Source organism: Coffea arabica, chromosome 6c, assembly GCF_036785885.1.
Source record: "Coffea arabica cultivar ET-39 chromosome 6c, Coffea Arabica ET-39 HiFi, whole genome shotgun sequence".
NCBI lineage: Eukaryota > Viridiplantae > Streptophyta > Magnoliopsida > Gentianales > Rubiaceae > Coffea > Coffea arabica.
The window spans coordinates 8,141,312-8,166,036 of NC_092320.1; the positions used below are offsets into that span (position 1 = coordinate 8,141,312).

The 24,725-nt window shown below is 37.0% G+C and overlaps 4 protein-coding genes across 5 annotated transcripts; 1 reads left to right on the top strand and 3 right to left on the bottom strand.

Moving 5' to 3' along the window:
- Nucleotides 1–126: 126 nt before the first annotated feature.
- On the bottom strand, nt 127–3,550 carry LOC113692457 (zinc finger CCCH domain-containing protein 39). Its single transcript, XM_027210867.2, is given in 3 exon segments — nt 127–676; nt 1,710–2,611; nt 3,043–3,550. Coding segments are annotated over 2 exon segments (1,113 nt in total). The 5' UTR covers nt 2,566–2,611; nt 3,043–3,550; the 3' UTR covers nt 127–419.
- Nucleotides 3,551–7,614: 4,064 nt separating this feature from the next.
- LOC113694290 (uncharacterized) lies at nt 7,615–9,147 on the bottom strand. The gene is made up of 4 exons (XM_027213199.2): nt 9,064–9,147; nt 8,320–8,675; nt 8,010–8,080; nt 7,615–7,894 (listed from the first exon to the last, which is right to left on the bottom strand). Coding segments are annotated over exons 2-4 (408 nt in total). The 5' UTR covers nt 8,655–8,675; nt 9,064–9,147; the 3' UTR covers nt 7,615–7,892.
- An 8,816-nt stretch (nt 9,148–17,963) lies between these two features.
- LOC113692141 (pentatricopeptide repeat-containing protein At1g08070, chloroplastic-like) lies at nt 17,964–22,394 on the top strand. The gene has a single exon (XM_027210512.2). The coding sequence runs from the start codon at nt 18,093–18,095 to the stop codon at nt 20,301–20,303; it is 2,211 nt and encodes a 736-aa protein (XP_027066313.1). The 5' UTR covers nt 17,964–18,092; the 3' UTR covers nt 20,304–22,394.
- On the bottom strand, nt 20,434–23,189 carry LOC113692480 (early nodulin-93-like). 2 transcript variants are annotated; one of them, XM_027210892.2, is made up of 4 exons: nt 22,915–23,122; nt 22,634–22,695; nt 22,244–22,319; nt 21,845–22,107 (listed from the first exon to the last, which is right to left on the bottom strand). In XM_027210892.2, exons 1-4 carry the CDS (start codon nt 23,012–23,014, stop codon nt 22,004–22,006), a joined length of 342 nt encoding a protein of 113 aa, XP_027066693.1. In that variant the 5' UTR covers nt 23,015–23,122; the 3' UTR covers nt 21,845–22,003. The 2 variants fall into 2 exon arrangements, with proteins under 2 accessions (XP_071908716.1, XP_027066693.1); XM_072052615.1 differs by lacking the exons at nt 22,244–22,319; nt 22,634–22,695 and having other exon boundaries at nt 20,434–22,107; nt 22,915–23,189.
- Between the last annotated feature and the right edge of the window lie 1,536 nt (nt 23,190–24,725).

The following is a 24,725-nucleotide window of genomic DNA, read 5'->3' on the forward strand; positions in this document are numbered from 1 at the left end:
ATGATGAAATCAAACTTTGAAGATATGCTGCAGAGAAAAGATAACCATCAGCTCTTGCGGACACTGACTGTTCTGTTAAATGAAATTGCAGTCTAAAGCAACATCTCAAGAAGGTCGGGAAGACAATTTGGAAAGAATAATAGAATTGAATTTTCAGTCACTGTAAAGATTACTTTGTTCAGCTACAGACAACGGAATTCTCTTCTAGATACGAAACTGATCTTTCTGGTGAAGGGCAGAGTAATGCCAATGGGGATCATCAACTATTGTCATCATCCCATAAGGTTAAGGTATAAAGAGAAGAAAAGGGTATACTATAGATTTTACCACCCCGGTCGATTGTCTGGTAAATTTTAGTTAAAGCTTCAACTGCAGTTGAACTTTCGAACTTCAATTTTGGCAGCTGGAATGCCAAAGATTTACCGATCCTCAACTTCATTGGGAGAGCCATGAGGTGGAGTTTGATCATCAAGCCAATCAGCATAAATTTTGTTCATCTTCTTTTTCGGTCTCCACCATGAAAAGTTCTTATCCTGCATCACTTCTGGTACAGGAGCACCAACCTCTAAATTAGCAGCGGATGAGTCAAATACGGGAATAGAAACCGGCTTTGTTTGAAAAGGACTAGAATTCACCGTCACTTCAACATCAACTTGGGCAGTTGATACATTTAGTTCTGTCAAAAAGGAGAAAATTCGCAGACAAATCTTAGACTTCAGAGAGTTCGCAGAGAAAAATCACAGACAAATCTTAGACTTCAGAGAGTTGGCAAAGAATCAAGAACAGATAAAATTGCTTATGCTCATTAGATCAGAATTAAGTCTAATAAAATGAAGAAAACGAATCTATGCGGAACAAGAGGAATAGCGTAACTTCTGACGTGCTGCAATAGACTCCTACATATCAAAAAAAAAAATTTCGACTGGTCATAACTCCAACCATCACTATTGATGAACAGGTTAATGGAAAAGAGGAAAAAAAGACAACCAGCTTTGCTTTGGTACCCTTGGCTCTAATAATAACAATGACTTGCTCCAAACTAACAATTTCACCAATATCTGTCAGAAATTAATTGATTGTATAATCTACTATTAAGCATCAGCAAAAAGATGCTGCCTGCAATTATCAGCAGAGCAAAGACTCTCCTATGTCAAGTTGTCAACATAAAATGCAGACATGGTCAAGATTATGTTTCTGACTGTGGAGAACGATCCTCAAGTCATGGAAATTAAGACTGAAATCATTTTCAAGTAAAATTACATGCGGCTATGCACCTAAGCTATGGTCAGTGCCCGGAAAGGGGTGAGGTTTGTGGATTATTTCTAAAAAAGGCAACGACAACTCTACCCATTTTTTCCCTCACTATTCAGGCAAGTTATTAGAGATTGTTGATCTTACAAAATTTCTTTGACATAGGTTAGACTTAAAATTCTATTGCAGTCAAACAAACAATACAAGTCCTAGAATCGGTAAATCCTTGATCTACAGCTTGGATGAAGGGACTAGAAAACAGGAAGAGAAATCAGCTAATGGAACAGTAATTTTTCTTTTCCCAGCCCTTCGTGGAATCAAACTGAATGCAATGCCTTTCTGTTTAGCTTAGTGCAACAAGCAAGATGAGAAACAGAATAACGAATCTACAGGTAACAAAACAACAGAGGGAGAAAACATGATCAACTGAAAATTAAAATAAATAGCAACAGCTGTACCGGACTGCCCGTGGGCGAAATGACATCTTTCTCCAAAGGGGCAGCGACCTGTTATCTCCCATTTGCTACATAACTTTGTTTTCCAAGATGAAGTTTTAGGTCTTAAGGCATCCATGTTTGGATCAACAGGCCTGCTGACTTCTGGCTGATCATAATCGCTTGGATTCCCAATTGACGATCCTCTGGTTCCAATGCTTATTACAGAACTCTCCCTCTGCATTGGCAAATCAGTCTTGGACCTTGGGCGTTCATCAAGAGAACTAAAACTAGGTATACGACGTTCGTGAAGAAAGTTGCACTTTTCCCCATACGGACACTCTTCACCATTGTAAAACTTCTTGCAAAGTTTCATCTTGTGGATTAGTCTCTGATCATCAGTCCAGGTCCTAGCCGCTCCATCTTTTTCAGCAAGAAATTCTTGCCAATTTGGTGGGGGTTCTCTCATATCTTCAATCCCATGTGCATAAGTGCATTTTTCCCCATTCTTGCAACTTCCAAACAAGAACTTTGCACACATGCGAGTCTTATAAAAGATATGGCTTGTTCCTTTACTTCCCAGAGGATTTGAAGGGTTCATCCGAGGATTAATCAGTGTTGAGAATGGTTCAGAAACTGCATTATTATTATCTGAGTTCCTTGGTCACTTGGGAGGAGGTGCATGCTCAAAACGCTCATAAAGATCAAGATCTTCGTGGTTTACTGGAAAGCCAGCTGGAAAGCCAGGGTATTCCAATGGAAGTCCTGGCCAAAACCCACCAACATCACCATCTGAAAAGGGCCTCTGCGTATAGGCAGGAAGTGGTGGCTGTGGTGGTGACAATGGCGGTACAGGTGGAGGAGGATTAGGAAATCTCATTTTGTTGCGGTGACAGGGCTTCAGGCTAAGTCCAATATGATTGTTTCTGTTCCTTTTACAAGAAAAATTAATACAGATCGAATTTTCAGCAGAAAACAATGATCTAGGATACTAAAGAGAATACATAACTAACTGGCCAAAACAGACGTATCAGTTTCATTCTGTTTGATAAAAAGAATAAAAAGATCAATCTCGATTCCTAATTCATACTCCCTTAATTGCAGTTGCACAAAAGAAAATCCGGAAGAAACCTGATATGCATGCGATACAAAAAATTGACAAGACAATTAAATTCCGTCTAAATAAAAGTAAAGAATGATCAGGAGAAGAAAAAAACATAAAAATCTTATCAATCCTGTAAAGTGGAGAGAAAATCTTTTACAAACAAAATCACCTGATTAATCTTTTGTCTTTGGTTTAAAGCAAGAATTTTTTATACAAATAAATAAATAGGTAGGCAATGCAGGATCAACAAACCTGAAATTTCCCAACTGAATAGGCAGATGATCTTGTCCCGAAAATTAAACTTTTTTCAAGAAAACGAAACCCAGATTGAAATCAAAAGTTATGGACAACTTTTTTGAAGTTTCCTAGAGTCGCCCAGGGCATAGCCGCCTTAAAAGAATCCCTCCAAGGAAAATTAGCACAAGGAAAGACGATGCAAGAAACCCTAAAACCCTGAGAGCCCTAAACGGCTAAAACCCTTCAACAGTCACCTAAACCTCATTAATCCGATGGACAATTATGTTAGTATATAAATTATATGCATTATTTTGGCAATACTTAAATAATTACATGAATAATTATGTAAAATACTCAGAATTAGATTAATGTGTGGGACCGATTAATATAAAACAGATTAGCAAATTTTAAATTGCCAATCCGCCGGTGGGCTCGTTTGTTATCGGTCTAATGGTCCAATTTTGATTTTTTTCAATTTTTTGTTGGGACAGGGCGGAAATTGTTCTGCCTCTTCGTTCTTTCTCCCTTGGCCTTTTAGGCCTGGACAGTTCACTCAATCCATGAAGTAATTATATAAGGGGATAATTTCAGAAACCTCCCCTGAGGTTTCTATTAATTACAGATAGCTCCCCTCAAATATTCAAAATTACATTTACTACCCTTACTGTTACTATTTAGGTAACCATGTAGGCCCAATAACCTAGATTCTTTTTCAATAATTCTAAACTACCCTTCTATTAAAATTGTGAAAACAAAAAGGAAAAATAATTTAGTCATCACCTTTCACCTATACATTTTTGCAACCAATCAAACATTCTTAACTCAATCCCTCTCAAGTCTCAACAGTATGATAGAGTCTCAAATTCACTCCAACTCAGTTCCCAAAATTTGGGCAGTCACAAAATCCCCAACCTTTATTCAAATGCTTTCAGTGCAAATCAATTACAACAGTCACCTTAAATACCCAAATGTTTCTACAATTCATCTATTTCATTCCTTGCCCAAAATCAACCAATCTCAAATTCCAAACTGCGATCTCATTGGCTGTCATCTTGCCAAACATAAAACAATATCCTAGCCTACAACCACCAATACCAAAGAGCAATGCTTTTACATAGCAAAGCATATAATTTAGTAATACTCCGTCAACATCTAGGGATCTAGACCAACTTCGATATCCATAGCAAACTGTTATCAACTATTGCAAATCATTTAAAGAAATCCAAATGCAACGGTTAATATACAAGAAAATTTATCTTTATGGAAGGCAAAATTGTATGCCCCTCATCTAGACCTCTTCCCCTTCCAACCATCAGTTTCTTTTTTTCTTTTAAATCTATCACTAGTATCCTCTTCATCGCTATCTATTTCGACAATAAAATCTACTCATCTCAATTTATTATTTGGCAATTTCAAGTCATTAGCATCAACAAAGCATAAGAAAAGTTGAAAAATCAAAAGGTTCTAATTACTGAGAATAAGAGAGACGGACATAGCTTTGCTGTCATTATGGTTGATGGGAGCAGGTTATGGGAAAAACGAGAAAAGAGATAGGACTTAAGAGGAATGAGAGAAACAGGGAACTATAAGTAGTTGGTGAATCTGTGGCAAGATGGGTAGTACTGAAATTTTTTTTTCCATTTCACTATTTTGTTTCATCGCATGGTATAGATTATCTATTTAATCAAGGACATTGTTGTCATTTCACTGCATCAAGGGTGGTTGGTGTAATTTTCTAAACCTGAGGGGAGCTGTGTGAAAATGCAGGTAACCTCAGGGAAGGTTTCTGAAATTATCCCTTATATAAGACAGCAAATTCTTTTATTTGTTATTTTATCCATACACTATTCCTTTTTTGTATATTTTATCGTGCAAACATATATACATTCATATTTATTCTCTTCAAAAATTTTGACATTTTATTTTATTTTTACAAAAGTAATTAACACTAGAACACCCCAGTTGAATTCGCATTTAATAAATTCATAATTAATACAACATGAAATTATTTGAGCATTTAAAGTTTGTACACCATACTTTGATGATTATATGATTATATAGCATAATTATGACAGATAACTAAGGGGTGAGCTACAAGCTAACCAGATTTCTCCCTCTCAGAATTATGTGTGGACATAAAAATTTAAACTAGAAAATTAAAAATGAATTTTTTATAAATGGTTTTTACCCTCTGGTTACAAACATGCAGTTTTATTATCTAAGTGCACATAACTACAATTATAGCCTCCTTGATTTTTGACACTTAAGATAATTTCATTTGTCTTATAAAAGGGTCAGTTGAAGTTTGCATATGTTACACGGTAATTCAACTCTTATCCTCTTATATATTCACCAACCGAATAATTAAGGACTAATTCTGTTGTCTAACTCAATCAATTGATTTATTCACAATAAATCTTATCCTCTAACTCTAACAACTCTTACCCTCTAACTTTGACAATAGAAGAATAATATCAATAATAATATATTAATCATACGCCATAATAATATTTTTCAAACTTCCACTCTTCTCAACTAACCACGATGATATCACTCCTATTTATAAACTAGAAATTTTCTAATAAAATATTAATTTCTAAACAATAAAACTAGCAGTCCAACAAAACTACTAAAAATTTGACTCGACTAAAACACTACTAAATAACATATATATATATATATATATATATATATATATATATATATATATATATATATATATATATATAGAAATTTCTACTTTTTGGATTTGATATAATATGCCAACACTTCTACTTTCAATGGGAATTAATGTATTTCTTTTTTTTCTTACCCCATTTTCATATTAAAAAAAGATTGTCTTTTAGAGACAGTGTAATATAGAATAATCAATTAAGATTGGATTTTATTTTAAAAGATTAAAGTTTGCAAATCCACTCAAATCACTTTACCCTTTACTTTGTCATTTCTGTTCCCTTCTTTCTTACGCGCGTACACAGGCAGGCAATCAGACGCCAACGCAACACACAGCCCGGAACTAAGCGCGTAATTGAGGCCTTGTAACTTGGTTAGTAGTACTTGCCAGTAGCATAAAAAACAGAAAACTCCATTATGGATCAGGCTTTTGCTTCCAAAGATAGAACTGCTTCTTTACAACATCTAGTAAACGGAGAAAAAGACAAGCATATGTTTGTCTCAGGTGTTCTTATAGTTCTGGCACCTTAAAAAGATGTGACTGTATATATACTCATAATGAAAGCAAAGACATGCATTTGACTTTGTGGTTCTATGATAGGTCACTTTAGTTGGTTGACAAGGCACGTTTAATCTAATGCTTTCTTGTTGCGAAATATTCCCTCTTCAGCACAATCCATGATGAGGTTAAAAGTAGATAACATTACGTCAACCATCAAAAGAGATTTAAAATTCTTTTTTGGGTGTAGATTAAGAGATTTAACTTGTATTTTTATCGAAAATATCTTTAAATTTCACCGACGGGTGTAGAGGTACTCGTCTAGTTCGACAGCGGTTCAGTTTCCTTTGAATTCTTTATTGATCCATTTGGATCTATCCTTCTCCTTAATATAAAGTAAAAATAGGTGTAAAGTAGAATCTATCGTGTTAATTGAAAAAAAAAAAAAAGGAAAACATTACGTCATCTGCTGGAATATTAGAGTGCAGTTCACAATTTGCATGGATTCTCCTTTACGTGTATATTTAGTCTTTTTCAATAGATAAAGTACGATGTATATACATATATTGTTACTTATTAAGATGAGGAAAATAAATACACTAGCAAGAAAAGGCCTGATTAATTAGATTAGACCTGAATACACAATTAAGACATCCGGAGATAGATATGCCAAAAAATAAGTCCACACGAAGTTGAGCACTTGTCTAGCATCGACACAGCATATAATAGCTAGACAATGACAGGAGGCTAGAATCTCTTGAAAGCTGAGCAATGTAGTATTGTAGGGGCCGGGGAAAAGCATTCTGTTTTAAAAACTGAATGTTGTACCCAGCATATATTCAACATTCCAATCAAGTCAAAATGATGGGATCTAAATATGCTTTAAAAACTGAATTCTTAGCTTAATTCGAACCATGTTTCCTGATCTGGCAGTGGTCTTAAGAGCATATTAGTTTCCTTTTTCTTAATAGCTTGTCTTTTGGGCAAAGTGCCATGGCTCGTGATTTGTGAAGATGGCACAAAGCTACTCTATCAGAAGCCTGGAAAGGAAGAAATGAATGAAAGGTTGGAACTGACTCGAATACGTGCCCTTAAAAGCGGAGCATCAGGTTCTTATCTACATCAAATTATTTCGCGTTGTTTGGGACTAGATGCTTAAAGGAATCAATCAAGTATTGCTCCAAACAAGACCACCTTCCTGCTCGAACTAGTCGATCAGCAGCAGGATTCTTGAATCTAATTTCAGATTCTTGCAAATTTTTGCCGCTATTTTATTGCTCTAATGGTGGTCCATGGCATTTGCCTTCTTTGAATTATTCTGGCTTCCATTGCAATGCTGCTGATAGACACTATGAACAGTTACTTGGACCCCATGGATTGTCATCCTTTAACTGACGCGTTATATGTTTGAAAGATTAACAGGAAAACGAAGGGATTTCATTAGTTTCATGTAATAATTAACCGTACAATGTTGTTAGCTAGGAACCCTTCTCTCAGAAATTAACTACGGAACAATGCTAATGAAATTTTGGTCGTCTACCAGGAACCTACAATTTATTGGACGAGAAAAGAAGAAAGACTAGAGAGAAAATTGATGTGTTTGAGGAGGGTCACTGTTGCCGATCATAGTGAGATAACTCCTAATTATACAAGTACTTAATTCTCTTCCTTGATTCACTGCCTTAGACGGCGTTCCTGAAAAGTAAAAGAATGATATGCTTAGGAATGTGGGTTCTTAAACTAAATTTAAAGGGAAAACATCAAAGACAAGTACTTCCAGTTGATTGATGAATAGCAGATGACGACTCACAGAAATCCCTAAGCATTTTGCATTTATGGCATTCCGTCCTGCTAGCATAGTTGTGCTCACCGCATCCATATCTGGTGAAAGAAGGATTGCTTACATTAGATAAAACAGTCACATGAAATGATGACGTCCAATGCCTGCTTAACTTCTTGTTCTCCATTAATCAAACACAAGAGGCAGTAAAATTTAATCTAATCAGAGAAATATAGAGAAGCTTGATTTATCTGAAATGGGATTAATTCAAAATCATGAGTTCTTTCACTTTCTTCGCGAAAAAGAGAAGGAAAGAAAAGATGAAATTAATATGACCAACCTGGTGCAAATCCAGTCACCAGTTTTCCAACCAGGAAGGGCACTGGAATCATATAGGTAACCTCCAGGTGCCATCATGCCAACCCCGTACCCACAGTTATCACTCTTCATTGCACCGCATCTATAGCAGCTTGTTCGGCTTGCGTAATTATGAGCCCCACAGTTCATTGCAGTGCAATACCAATCTCCAGGCAAGACTTCTGTTTTGTGTATCCTATAAGAGGAGATATCCTCAGGCGATGCATACTTGGGACATCCACATTTTTGACATGCATCACGCCTCTTGAAGTTTGAGTACTGGCAAGCAGCACACAACCAATCTCCTTCCCTACTCATGATTTGTCCTTCACTCACTATCTGAAATAATAAAAAACAAAAAGTGTTAACTACACAAGCAGGATCAAAATAGATATTTCTGAAATGCGTCTTTGTGGATGGCCTATTTCATGATGCAAACCGGCACTGTTTGTGTCAATTAAATACTAATATCACCTTGCTAAGTGCACTAGCTTAAAAGGCCTAGTAGAAAAAAAATGCAGGCGAAAGAAACTCTACTAAATGGAACCATGGCCTGCCCAAAATTGAATACGAGGCTATACATGTTGTTTACATGCAACACTGAATCCCATAACTTGGATGTGCAAATCATTATTCTGAGTAGGAAGATCGAAAACATATATCTTGGCCCTAGAATGACCTAATTGAGCTAATGCAGAAGAAAGCGCAGCAATCAATATGGGCTCACCTCAAAAGAAACACTGAAGAAGGGAAGGAACGATAACACAGCACTTGGTGACTTGTAAGCACTGGTTGTTTGTTGCTGGAGTTGGTTGGTGATTTTTGGAAGAATGGATTGAGTTGGTTTATATAGTTGTTGAGGCTGCTCGAGAGTGGGGCCGGGCCCTTAGATTTCTTTTTTACTTTTTTTTTAAACATGTTATTTATTTGTTTCTGCAGATGGTTTCCTTCTGGTTAGATTCCAAAAGTATAAATGATTAGATAAGTCTTTTACTAGTATTTCTTGCCGTCTTTTGGATTGTGGAGGCATGGGGAGGTGGGCTTGCTAAGTTCTGAACTAACTAGTGCATGCACAGAAGCACATTTTTCTTACACAGTGAGTCCCATAATGCCCCTCTTTCCATGATTCTCAACGCGAATTTTGTATTTAAAAAATGTTTCGAAAATTTATTCTCTATTCTCTCATCCATTTCTGGTGAAGTCTCGTAAGAGATGATGTTATATGGAAAAGTTAAGTGCACAGATATTTTACCTCACCTAGAATGCCAAAGTCACCTGCGTCTGGAATCAACGTCCTTTTCATGAATAGATGAATGATATAATAGCATAATATAATCGCTCTATACATTGGGCAAGTTTCTATTTAAACGATTAGAAAAATGCCTGAAAACAAAACATCTGTTCATATGCAATATCAGATTGAAGTTCTGGATCCTGTTTGAATCCTAATTCCTACTGGTGGTTGATGCCTTGATGGTTTTCAAAGATTTTCATGCAGCCTGGATCCTTACTTTCCCCACTTACGTAGCAAGTTTACTTGGATGCATACGCCTTAAGCTTACTTGGCTTTCCACGTAACATCAAATGGACCTTCCTTTTGAGCAGGCTTCATTTGGTTCCGGCATACATAGTTCAGGTTTAAATGCAGAAAATCTCTGTAGGGTAACTTTCCATATGGGAATAAATTCCTTATAATGCACCTGTCTCGCCAAATTCTATTCTTCCTTGTTTTTGATTCCTTCTTTACTGCAATAATTCAAAAGCCATTTGAAGATGCACATCCAGCTGCCATTCTTTGCGTCCCCTACTAATAAAGTTTTGTTGCCAAGGAGGCACTCCCGATATCTACCATTTACTCACTATATCCTAAATATGGGCCTCGCTCTTCACCTGCAAACATAACCGGCCACAGAACTTTTCTGCATGCCTAGGGTGCTTTGTTTGCATGCACATACACATTTTTGTTCCGGTATTATACTTTTTAATTTCTGTAATTTTGTTGCATTCATAAATTTTAATTAATAGCGTAAACCAATCTGGTGCATAAATATAATCGTGTTTGAAAGTGTACACCAAATTATGAAAAAAAAATACAAAAATCACTCTTAATCGTACTAAAACGCAAGTCTACCTACCACAATCCCCCCCCCCACACACACACACACACATATATATAGCACCATAGTTTTATGGTTCCACTAGTTGGATCTTCGCATGAAAATTTTGCAGCCGCTGTGAATCAAACATACCATGAGACAGTAATTGATTTATGCTACACAACAGAAAAAGATTTTTCATTGCTTGTGCTTTAAAATGACCTGATCGGTGATAAAAAGATTGACGTCTTCATCTTGCAACGGAAGCAACACTTGTGTCCTAATATCCTACTTCTTTGATAAGATTACGTTCTACTTCTTTTTGTTGGTATCGATTACGTTTTTTTTTTTTCCCTTGCAGTCGTAATGATCATTAAGAGGCATTTTCCCATTTGGAAATGGAATTATAACATGCTACAGATTAAGCATCAAAAGATAAAAGTAATCTAACCGGCCTTCGCTGCCTCTTTTGCCGTACTTTTATCAAGATGAAGTTAAGATACCAAATGTCCAATAGTATATATATAGGAATTCAGAAACATGCAGAAGCATATGTATCAAGGAAAAAATTCTTAATCCCGCTAGACTAGCTAAGCAAAATTGGCATTCGGCATCTTGGAATTATTGAAACATGCACAATAGTCATGGGAGCCTAAGTTATTATCACTTTGTCAGAGCTTTTGATTTGACTCAATAAGATATAGCCGAAAAGGCATATGCTGAGAAGATATGTTTATGTATGGACATGAGTTAGATGATACAAGGCTGTCCAAGACTAGACAACAAGTCGAACGACTGTTCAAAGATTCGAAGGTTTAATTTACCAACAATTAAAAAAAAAAAAAAAAAGATTCCAAAGTTTAAGCCGTTGGTACGAGGTTTCAATTCATAAAAAATTTGGAATAAGGACCTTCTAAAGTTGTATATTCACGGGAATGTTAATTTAGACCGAAAATAATTACAACTACACATCTTATGAAGCTAATTCCACTCTTATAAGTACATTTTACACTGCTACTTTATCAAAGATCTAAGCTATAAACCAATAACAAATACTGTAAATCATACGTTTTCTTTACTATTTATTTTGTGAGACACATCAATGGTTTTTATTTAGTACAACCTTCTTTGAGTTTTTCATGTCGGCATGGAGTTTTTAAACCTATTGTTCAATGCACTCTCTAACAAACGGATGAACATCTTTGGCGTGTTACAATAAGGAAGGATATATGAATCACTAATAGCTAGTCTGGGAGGAAGGAAACGAAAAGAAAAGAAAGATTTTGAAAGAATAATAAACTTTTTCCATTGTTTGGGAGCAAAAATGGGAAGGAAAAAGAAAAGATTTGAAAAGATTTTACTTCCCTAACTCCATGTTTTGGAAAACTTTCCGCCCAACTTGTAAGAAACACACAGAAGTTTTAAGTAAATCTTCATATATGTTAATATCACCTTTAAAATCCTGATGCAAAAAATTTTAATTTTCAATGAGTCCCTCCATTACAAAACCCTCGCCAAAACACATCCTTTCGATAAAGAAAACACATAAAGAACTGGTAATTTTTATTCGATAAAGAAAACACATAAAGAGCTATTAGTTTATGCCTCATAGTATTCTATAGTTTTCATTAGATTGCAGCAAACAATCAAATTTCCATCAAGTTTCACATTTGTTTATAGAAAGGGCATATTTGTAAAGTAACTTGTTTGAAAACCACTCACCTTCTTTTCTTTTTTAATACTCCAAACAACTTAGGTAGAAACTTGATCCTTTCTCGTCCGTTCTTTACTTTTATAACTTATCTTTTCTCTTATTTTCTTTTCTATTCTAGACTCCCAAACTATGGCAATAAGGATACATGAACCATAAAGTAGGAGTTTGGTTAGTGGGCTTTAAGGCAAGTGTCAATTTCAATCACATCCACACATAATCTTCATTTAAAGCCGGTTGATGAGTTTTGTAGATCTCCATTATGGGTTTTATGATTAATTACTAAAAAGTAGCACTTCGCTCATATGTTAATTTTTTAATTACTAAAATCATTGCCGTAAAATCACCAAACGCTATAAGAATTTTTATCATTGTCATTACTGTTTCTAAATTTATCATACTCATAGTGATGGTGATTGTGATTTGAACCAAATGGCTCCCCAGTTAAAGCATATGATGGAAAAGAGTCCTGTCGCGGGACCATTCGGTTAAATCGTGAGTAAAAAGACGACAGACTTGATGAATAATCTCAACCAAGATAGCTTAAGACGACTGATACTCAATCCTGCACGTAATTTCTACAGAATAGGTGCCCCATTCTATAGTCATTTGCGCGTTAGCCGTGGAGATTTTCTCAGGCAGAGTTTCAGAATTTGGATTGTAAGTCACAATCCAAAGATGGGGTTTGAACTCATATAATGGGGGTCTCACCACATTTATACTATTAATTTTGCTATATCTATAATTAATGTGGAACAGGGACATGTCAAGTACAAAAACACTCAGTTGTTTGGCTAATTCCTTAGACTATTGCTTGAAAGAAAAAAAGACGTCTACTTACGGTTCTGACAGGCAGGGGGTATAAATTTATGGGTGCCGGGCTGAGACAGCCCGGCACCTGACACTTTTCTTTTTTTTTTTTTTTTTTTTTTTTTAAATCCACATGGGTGCCGGGCTGTCTCAGCCCGGCAACTGACACATTCTTTCACTGACACCCACGGTGTTTTCTTAAAAACAAAAAAAAAAAATATAACCGGTCAGCAAAATTAGCGTACGTGACTCCAACCTTCTACTAGAATTGCTAGGTTGAAACAAAATTCATCACTTAGGGTTTTTTGATCAACCCACAACAACTTAGGGTTTTTTGATCAACCCACAGGGGAAATCAACTTTTCCACTACAATTGCTAGTATTGAAAAAAAAATAACCGCTTAGGGCTTTTTTTGGTGAACTGATAGGGAAAGGGGCGGCAAGGGAGAAATATGAATGGTTCAGGGTAATTCTTAACATCCGCGAGAGTAGAGTAACTCTTTTAAAAGAGGCTCAACTCTCAACTTTTGGATAACGAACAAATAATACCAATGAAAAAGTATCAAAAGCATTTATTAAGTATTTAGGAGCAATTTTAAAGTAAAGTTTTTTAATCTTGTTGGGTCATTGGACATTGAAGATCATGAATCCATGATCAGGGTAGAGGATGCTACTTTTGATGATTTGAACTTGTTACAAATTGAGCATAGGCGTTAATCATAATTAATTTCCTTAGAATATATATCATTTTTCACTTTAGCTCCTAACAACGTTTTTTGTCTCGCTTTGTCTTGCATTGGAAACAATTATACCTATACAATTATTAACTCTTTTTCCTCTAGCATTTTCTTCTTCCTCTTTTGTGCTCTTATATTTTCTTTGTCACTTTATTGTTCCTTTTCTTTATATTGAAAAGGACGAAAGATAGAGGAAAGAGAAAAAAGAATAAAATAGACGAAAAAAGGAAGGGTAATTAAAGGTAAACGGAAAAAGGTAAATGAAAAATGAAAATATGGGAAGGGTAATTTCATCGTATAGGGGGTTAACTGAGCAAAAATAAAAATTACGGAGGTAAAGTGAGAAATAAGATATATGGTTTTGGAATTAATTGTAATTAACCGTAACATTTTAGAATTTGTATTCATTCTCATGTTGGTACTTATATTGAATTAATGCATTTTACCAATCGAACATAATGCATAACCATAGAACATCTATTTAAGTTCTGAATTTTTTTCGTAGTTTGTATTGTGATGATAATTCCATAAATGTCCCATAAAAAAAAATCAAAAAATCAAAACAAGAAAAAAAAAAGTTTAATAAAAAGTTGAGTCGACCTGAAGTACTAAATCTTTTAGTCTTTTAAGTTAATTAATTTTCATTTCAAAGTTGAAACGTAAGAAAGAGATGAAAATAGATTTGTGCAAAATTGCTAAGAACGTAAATACAAAAGCTCTGGCGGGTCAGGAAATTGCATGGAGGGGCGCATGGCTTTAAAAAGCTGTCTGGTGCACAGCTTTAAAAAAAAAAAAAAAAAAAAAGGAGAATCTGCCCGACACAAAATTCTGTCAGCCCACACCTGCTAAAAATGTGTCAGGTGCCGGGCTGAGACAGCCCGGCACCAATGTGGATTTTTTAAAAAAAAAAAAAAAAAAAGAAAAGTGTCAGGTGCCGGGCTGAGACAGCCCGGTACCCATAAATTTATACCCCCTACCTGTCAGATCCGTATGTAGACGTCTTTTTTTCTTTCAAGCAATAGTCTAAGGAATTAGCCCAGTTGTTTCGACTTTCGAGGGTCGTCTACCTCAGTGATTTTGTCTGCGTTTCAGGGGTATTCTTCTCTTTGTTTTGGGTTTTCCTGTCCTTTTGCATCCTATTATCAATATTTTTGTGCTCCTTTTTGACGCCTTCTTAAATGGTACTCTCTCCGTTTCATTTTGATAGTTCTGTTTTTTTTTTTTACGCAGTTTAACAAAAAATAGTTAACTTTGTTGAAAAAATAAATTTTGATTACTATTTTTCTAAAATACCCTCACATTAAATATGATACAATTTTATTGGAATTTGAATTAATGGTAAAAAAAGAATCAATTCTCATTTAATATGGTAGGTTTATAGTAACAACTACTTATATTGAATAAGGGTATTTTAGGAAAATTAAAATACAACTACATTCTTCAATTGGAAAGTGGACTACAATTTGGGACAGATAAAAAAGAATATAGAACTATCAAAGTGGGACGGAAGAAGTGCTAATTTACTGTTCTAAGCTGCCATGCTTTCTCTATTTTACTACCCTTTTCGTTTTCTTGCTTTTCGTTAATTATTGGCTTCTAAAGTCTCTTCCTGTCTTTCTGCCTTATTCCTATGCCCTTTCGTGTATTTTCACTTCACTAATTGCGCGAGCTTTTTGGGTATGCAACGTACCTTTTCATCCAGTAATCCACCGTCATTAAGCACTTGGAAAAGGGTTCACCTTTACAAGCACATTGTCATGTGGAAAAGGGTTTGTCACTATTTAGCGTTTTTCTTTCTTGTTCATGTGATAAACGCCAAGCTAAAAATGCTGTAACCTAGAGGAGCAAAAGGGCTAGATCATGACCGTGTCACTATTTTGAAGTTAAAAGAAAACCACACAAATTTTCTACTTGATTAATTAGTGTCACTTTTTCAGTAGTAATTCAGTGTCATTTCTACACATTATTTACACCTTATTTACACACACTGATTTATTTGGATCATTAACACATTTTTCAATTACCTTTTTATCTCACATACATCACATCAAAAAAAGTTCTACAGTATTTTTTTAATAAAATTATCTCAAATAATTTACTATCCAAACACACTCTACGTTTATGTCAAATGTTTTATTTATTTAACTTGTCATGCACTATTTATTTAAATTTATTCTACTTATACCTGATAAATGGAATTACACTAAATTTAACATCGAATAATGAAACGGAGGATCCCAACTGTTGATTAAGCCACTTACAAATCAAACGTAAGAGTTGCATGGGAGACCTGGGACAGTGGGACTTGCCTTTGGCAACTTGGCATGTCACTTATTAAGGTGGGTGCAGAAGGACACAGACATAATTTGGCCTTAAAAGCTCGATTGATCAGTTTACTCGGCTCGATAAGGTCTGACTTTGAGTCAGGCCTGATCAGTTTACTCGACTCGATAAGGCCTGATCTTGAGTCAGGCCTTATCGAGTCTGAGTCAGGCCTTATCGAGTCGAGTAGAGTCTCGAGCCTTTAAAAAGGATTTCCTCGAGTCAAGCTCGAGTTGAGATTCTCCGACTCAATCGAGCTCGAGTATAATCAATTATAGGCCGAGTCGAGATCGAGTATAGCAGTACTCGAACTTGACTCGACTCGAGTACACCCCTAGACATAATTGGGTTGCTGTAACGATAGTTCAGGGCCGACATGGCTGACATGGCAAGCAATGGGGATTCCATGCGAGCACAGATGCTTGTGTTTTGACCTCGGATTCGATAAGGAGGAATCGTTGCTCAGCCCAGAAAGAAAAAAAAACTTGATCACCAGAGCAGACACAGTGAATATTCGTCTTATGTAAAACCTTAGACAATGCCTCCCCACCCCACGCCATCCTTTATTCTACAATATGTGACCATTCTCTAAAGCAGTCCAATTCTCCTCAATAATACTTGCCAGAATCCACATCCTAAGGGGCGATGCAAAAAATAGCCGTAGCATTTGAATTTTGGGATATTCTGCGACTGTTTTTCACTGCTACTCGAGGGAGCTAGGTGGAGCTTTCGCCTTCGCCTTCCGATAGCGCTACTAGTGCTTGGTGTGTTAATCGTGATGGTTATAGGCACACTTTCTAAACAAAGAACGTCGAGTGCTTGCTTCACCTAAAAAATATATCCTTGATCTTGATAACTGATTGTGACCATAAAAGCAAGATAATGACTCCAAATTCCCTTTCCCTTTCCCTTTATGAATTCGATCTAAACATCTGAAATTAGGGGAATTATACCAGGGTTATTGGCTTGCAGTCTTGTGGGCTGCAAAAGACTCTGCGATTTTGCTGCAATGCCAAGGTTGGGTTTTACCTTTTTATTTTATTCTCTTTGTGGGGGTGGGAGGCGGTAAAAGGATAGTCTGATGCAAGCTTGTTATGATATGAGGTGGTGTGCATCTAACTTTGACCGTTTCTACTGATAAGATCTTCAATACGAGTATGAACATGAATCAATACTAATCTTTTAAAGTGAAAAGCTGATAAATGCTCCAATAACACTTCAAATGCACAAACAATTTTCAATTGTTCTCACGGGAAAGAATTAAGGGCCAGCTTTTGAACTTTCGTAATGTCATGATATGGTAGAGAGTGCTAGGTGCGAGATGTGAATAAACAAATGATTTGGGTTTTAGTGAACGTGAGTAGTAAAGTATCTCAGTTGGATATGGAACTGGACGCCCATTACGAAAATCCATTAGTCATCTGTAACAAAGATTTCAAGCGTTTTTTAAACTGCCGCGTTTCACTGCATTTATACAATCAATAAAGGGATTTTAATTGGGTGATATGCTAAAGAACTTAATGCCACATTCTATGCATGGGGTCAGAAATCTCAATTATACGCTAAATATCGCTGGCTTTCGTGTTCAAATATGAGCTTTGACCATCACGATTCTTGAGCAATATCAGGTCAGGTCCATCACAGAAGTCGCCATTTCAACCGTCCCTTCTATCGTTTGCCAGCCACAACTTGTTAGTTCGATCCTTGCGTGTGTGTCGCCACCGCAAACGCTTTCCCAGTCAGCAGAGCAGTCTCCACTCTCCCGGGTCCAGAAGACTAATGGGAGTGCTTTTGCAGTATATTTATTTTTCGGATGGGTTCAATGATTGATTTAATTAATTTGTTGGACTTGGACCACAGCGTCTCACAGCTTTGCACCTCAGATGCTCCATCCTCAAAATAGCAAGTTAAACGATAAAAATTGCTGATTATCCAATCCAATCCAATGAAAAGAGGGCATGGGCATCACTAAAGAAAGTAGTATGAAGTTTGAAGAAAACTGTTAAATCATATTCAAACGAAATTATCACATCTTTCCCTCGTATCCCTTTTTCTTTTACTTTTTTCCACCCAGAAACTCATGGCCCTTCCCTCGTCCCCATTTACCTCAAAGGCTTCAGCTTTCCACATCCCTCCGGAATCCAATCCCCCTTGCAGCCTCCTGCAAAAGCATCCTTCCCTATCCCTTCTCTCCGGATGCAAAAATATGGAGACCCTCAAACAAATCCACGCCCAATTCATAAAATTCGGCCTCCACAATACCCATTTCGGGCTAAGCAAACTAGTCGGCTTTTGCGCCTTAAGCCAGTCTGGTAACTCAAATTACGCGCTACTAATCTTTGACGCCATTGAGAATCCCACCGAAATCTTATGGAATACAATAATTCATGGGTACGCGTTAAGCTCAAATCCTGAATTAGCTCTGGAGTTTTACGTAAAAATGGTTTCGTTAGGCAATTATCCAAATTCCTATACATTTCCTTCCCTTTTCAAGTCTTGCAAGAAATTAATGGCAGCCCAGATAGGAAAACAAGTTCATGGATGTGTGGTTAAACTCGGTTTGGACAGTTATGTTCATATACATACTTCAATTATCAATATGTATGCTCAAATTGGTGAACTCGGTCATGCTAGACAAGTGTTTGAAAAAAGTAGTTTCAGAGATGCCGTGTCTTTTACAGCACTGATAGGTGGCTACGTTTCGAGGGGCTGTTTGGATGAGGCTAGGGAACTTTTTGATGGGATTCCTGTTAGAGATGTGGTCTCATGGAATGCTATGATTTCAGGATATGCTGAAGTGGGAAGATTTGGGGAGGCCTTGAGTTTGTTTGAAAATATGTGGAAGTTAAATGTCACGCCTAATGAGAGCACATTAGTGAGTGTTCTTTCTGCTTGTGCACGTTCAGCCGGGCTTCAACTGGGGAAGCGGGTGGATTCTTGGATCAATAGAAATGGGCTTGATTCGAATCCTCGACTGGCTAACGCTCTGGTTGATATGTATGCGAAATGTGGTGAGATTGATACAGCTCGAAGTGTGTTTGATGGTATGGAAGTGAAAAATATTGTTTCGTGGAATGTTATGATCGGCGGACATACGCATGTGAGTGAGTATAAAGAAGCCTTGGCTGTTTTTCGCCATATGCAACTAGAGCGTGTGGAACCTAACGATGTTACATTCTTGAACATTCTTCCAGCTTGCGCGCATATGGGCGCTTTAGATATGGGCAGATGGATACATGTTTATATCAACAAAAATTGCCATCACTTGCAAAATTCCTCACTTTGGGCGAGTCTTATTGACATGTATGCTAAATGCGGAAGTATCGAAGCTGCAAAACAAGTGTTCTTTGGGTTGGAAACTAAAAGCCTGTCTTCTTGGAATGTGATGATATCAGGGCTAGCCATGCATGGGAATGCACATGGTGCAATTGATCTTTTCTCCAAATTGATTGAGGAGGGTATCGAACCTGATGACGTTACTTTTGTTGGTCTTTTGTCAGCTTGTAGCCATGGTGGTTTGGTTGAACTTGGTCGCCTGCATTTTAGTTCCATGGTCCAAGATTACAAAATCCAACCCAAATTGCCGCACTATGGATGCATGATTGATCTTTTGGGTCGAGCTGGATTATTCGATGAAGCAAAGTCACTGTTGGAGTGTATGGATATTGAGCCTGATGGTGCCATATGGAGTTCCCTTCTTGGAGCTTGCAGGATTCATGGAAACCTTGAATTAGGTGAATATGCTGCCAGCAGCCTTTTCAAATTGGACCCCAACAATCATGGAGCATATGTGCTTTTGTCAAATATCTATGCAGGAGCAGGAAGGTGGAATGATGTAGCTAGAATAAGAACCATGCTCAATGATAATGGACTGAAGAAAGTTCCTGGCTGCACGTCCATTGAACTAGACTCCGTTGTGCACGAGTTTCTTGTCAGTGATAGGACACATCCACAGAGCGAAGACATATACAGGATGTTGGACGAAATAGATAGGCGGCTAGAAATGGCAGGGCACGTTCCCAATACATCGGAAGTCCATTATGACATGGATGAGGAGTGGAAGGAAGGGATACTGAGTCAACACAGTGAGAGGTTGGCGATTGCATTTGGATTGATCAGTACAAAACCGGGAACGACCCTGAGGATTGTAAAGAATCTCCGAGTTTGTGGCAACTGCCATTCGGCCACAAAGCTGATATCTAAGATATTCAACAGGGAGATCATTGCCAGGGATCGCAATCGGTTTCACCATTTCAAGGATGGCTGTTGCTCATGCATGGACTATTGGTAGATTTGTTGCACTTTAGGCAAACTAAGTTAGATTTCAATTGATGGCTGTTTCCTAGTTGGAGTTTGCAGCTCAAAATGGAAAATTACATTAAGCACTTAGCTGTTTATAACGTGAAAGCTCCGAATCTATATGACTAATGTTGCAAATGAAAGTTGGTTGCATCTCTTAAATAGCAATAGACAATTGGTACAATTAACTGGCTAATATTTTTTAGAAAAAAAAAAATTTTTTGAACCATCAATTAATGTTCAGTGATGATGATACTTGTGGCCTTTAAGAATGGTCCAGGCCCGATAGAGCTGCTCCATTAGCACAACAAGAGCAACTTCATGATTCAAGACCAAAGATGACAACTTGATTGAGACATTGGCCCGCCGGCGCAAAAGTCGTCCATGACCATAAGGTCCACCAATGCAAAATAGAAGGCTCGGAGCTCCATCAATTAAAGCGTTCCCAATGAATGAAGCCGTTTGAATAGAATCCAGCTCCAGCCCACGCTCGTCCAACAGCACAACCCATTCATCCTGGGACTTGATACACCGCATGCAAGCCTGGTCCTCATGTTCAATCTGAACCGTCGGATCGCGAGCACTCTTGGGGTTGGATTTCACCCGAACATCCTCAACCGGGCAATAGTGGCTGAGTTTGTTAACGTAATCGTCAACTATGAGTTGCACCCCGGCTGACCTCTTCTTGCCCACCGTCAGTATCCGGACGGGTATTGGTCTCACGGATTGACCAGTAAATCGGAGTGGACCCGGAGGAGGAATTGAGTACTTCGCGGTTACACCAGAAGAAGAAGAAGAAGAGAGCAGGGCTTCCATCAGAAAATGCGAGGAAGCAAGGACTCGGAGGAGATGAGATTGAAGTGTAAATTGGCCTTTGACAAAACCAATTGCCAAATCTGGTAGGACGAAAAACGTTGCAGTGGCCGGAGGAGACGAGTCAAGACGTGCAAATGGTGGTGTTAGCCTGCTGGAGAACAAAACCGGGTTCTAACTTCTAATGGATTTGGCCCAACTTTTGTTTTTATTGGTATCGATTAGGCCCAAGGTATTGCATGAGTTGGGTTTCCCCGAATTTTAAAGCCCTTCAATCCAATCGTGTTTTAATGATAGTGCGTCTTATTGACCATAAGTTTGTTTTTTTTTTTCCGGTCTAAGAAGTATTTTGAGTGAAATCACTCAGACTAATTTTCCAAGGTGGCAGAGCTCACCCTAATGATACCAGCAACAATATTATAGCAAGTGGGGGTTAAACTTGAGAACTTGTTGTAAAATCGACCAATCTCAGCCGAACTACCCACTAGGGGCTCTTATTGACCATAAGTTGGTGTTGACAAAATTACACATTAGTACCGTATAATCAAACTTTTTTCCGTATATAAATTTCTCATCGGCATTCAAGGTAGGGTGCGGCCAGCTTTGAATTTGACCGACCCCAAGTAAATAGGTAGATTGGAACATTGGACTAGATATTCAGATTAGGAAAAAAAAAAAAAGGTAAAGGAGCTTCGATTGGACACAAAATCCGGGGATGGATTCTCTTAAAAGCAGAAAAGAAGCTCAACATTTTTATTTATGCATTCACAAACCATAGATAGATGGCGGTAGCAGTCAATAGTATTTAGTACCGCAACAACAACGACAACTGCATCCTAGTTCGCTAGGAGGAGTACATAATTAGCATTAAAGCAAGTGCTAGTTGTTAGAGGCTGATGAGGAGGTCTGCCGATTGAAGGAGTTTCGCCTTGCTGTCGCCAAAACAGTCTTGTCCGCTACGATGAAATAAGCCATTCCAGCCACTGCAACATTAATTTGAAACCATAAAAATCTTTGCTATATAATAATTTCTTTTAGCTTGGCCGGGGATGATGTTAATTATTTTTTAGGAGTTAGAGAAAGATGCTGACTATTACTAGTAGCAGCAGCATTTCTTACCTGTGGAAACAATGAGAGCTTGGGCAGTTGGGTTGAGATTGGCTCTTGCCCACGGGACCATTCTTGCACTAGCCAGCTGCATGCATTTCTCACTTTTTTTACTACTTATTTGCAAGACAGAGAAAAAAAAAAAAAAAAAAAAAAGAACAAATACTACTATATGTTAAGCGTTTGGAATTTTCATCTGATTATACCTTTTTCTGATTTTTCTCATACATTTGAAGCTCAAAAACGTTTTTTTTTTTCTTTTTTTTTTAAAAAAAAAAAAATTTGGGTCACCCTTTTTTCGGATAACAAAGGCAGATTATTTAATCCGCAAATGCAATCGATATTACAAAGTGATTTTTCTTAAAATTTACAACGCGAACTACGAAGCATGGATGGGCTTACAGTTGGGATGGCAGTTGCAATAGAAGCAACCGCAGCTGCTTTAGCTCCGGCGACGACACCCTCTGCGGATGCAACGATCAACACTTGTCAATTTTACATGTTTGCTTTCGAAAGCATCGTTTTTATCAGAAAGTTTTCTTGTTAATTGATGAAACTTTTTTTTTTTTTTGGGGGGGGGGGGGGGGGGGGGGGGGGGGGGTCCTACTTTATGAGTGAAAAGGAGCAGCGTGCTACTAGCTAGTAATTAAAAGAAGAAAAAGGAAAAGTTAGCTGTACCGTACCATGAGAACAGCGTTTGGCCATGGCCAGCTTATGGTCTAGCGATGCCAAGCTGCAGCTTCTCTCAAGAGGAGACTGAGCGACATTTTTGGCAGCAGCCATTCTGGTAGTAGCCTTGTTGAAGGAAATGCGGAAGGTTATAACACTGGAGTAAATTGATTTTGGAAGGAGATAAATAAGGAAATGCTTCCGGGGGTCTGCCTGATTAGTGAGGTGAGTTTGGCTATTTATAGAACCCCCAGCGGCGAAGGTGGACATAGATTTCATACGTCTCTGTGGCAAAAGATTTGTAACTGGTGGGAGTTGCTGACAGAGTTTGATGGTTTCAGTTGATATCCAACGTCGGGAGTCACTTGTTTTCTTTAGTTTCTACTTGTTTTTTTTTTTTTTTTTTTTTTTTTTGTGGTCGGCAGATTCTTTTTACGGGATCGACTTTGCCCCAGATCAAATATCATGATTTACGTCGAACCAAGTTAACAAATACTTATAGTAACGTCCCACCAAATGTACGGAGACTGATGTAAGTTAAAGTTACTACATTATCCCCCAATGTATGGAGACTGAAGTAAGTTAAGTTAAAGTTAACAAATTACTTATAGTAACGTCAATTAGCCCTCCCCCCAATGCATGGAGACTGAATAAGTTAAAGTCACTGCATTATCATTTTATTGCTTTGCCCCCTTTTTTATGCCCAAAAAAACTCCTTTTCTTTCCACTCTTTTTTCAATTTAACCTTTTCATCAATGTTCAAAGGTGGGTCACGTTTTTTTTTTTTTTTGGGATAATTTTAGAAACCTCCCTGAAATTTTTAATTATTTCACTAGTCTCTCTTTAAATTTCAAAAATTACACTAACCTCTCTATAGATTTATTATATTGTAACGTCTAGATCCAACCAGTAATAAAAAAGTGATATTGAGAGAGAGAAGATAACATGATTTCACAATTGTCTTTTATCTACTGTATTATTTGGTTAATCTAACATCAATCTACACATTAAAGAAAAACACACTATAATTTGTTGTTTCTTATTAGGGATCAAATCACATATAACATCAAAAAATAGTACATCATTCAATATATTTCACATCCAAATTACTCTTTTCAATAACAAATCCATTATCAAATAATCAAAATGCAACCAAAACATAAAAAGAGCTAACTTTAATACTATAAAAATCTCCACAACTAACCTTAATATACTTACAAGGATATTTGTGATGTTAACGTTTGCTCTCTATAATGTTCTGGTTGCAAAATTTTTTAATTATTTGTTGTTAATCAGGTTTGATAGTAAGCATGTAACCAAAAATAATAATTTGGATCTTGCATTAAATGAAAAAAATATAGAATAATATACTATTTTTTTGATACTATGTGTCCATTTAGTGTCTTCTTTAATGTGTGAATTGGTATTTAATTAACTAGATAATGTAGTATATGAAAGGTAATGGTGGAATCATGTTTTCTTTCTCCTAATATCACTTTTTAATTACTGATTAAGTCTAAATGTTACAAAATAATTAACCTTAAAGGAGATTAGTACAATTTTCAAACTTTGAAAGGAAGCTAATGAAATAGTTAAAAACCTTAGGAGAGGTTTCTGAAATTATTGCCTTTTTATCCTTAATTAAGTAATGCCCCCTTCAAATCCCACCCACTATTTAATTCCCATCCCGGTCGGTGATTTTGCCTTCCCCATGTAAACATGCTCTGCTCTGTACAAGGGTACATCGGTCACCTCACCTAACGTGATTGTCGGTAGTCAGGTGTCTTGCCCTAAGACTCAAATAGCAGTGGAAAAAGTTAAAATG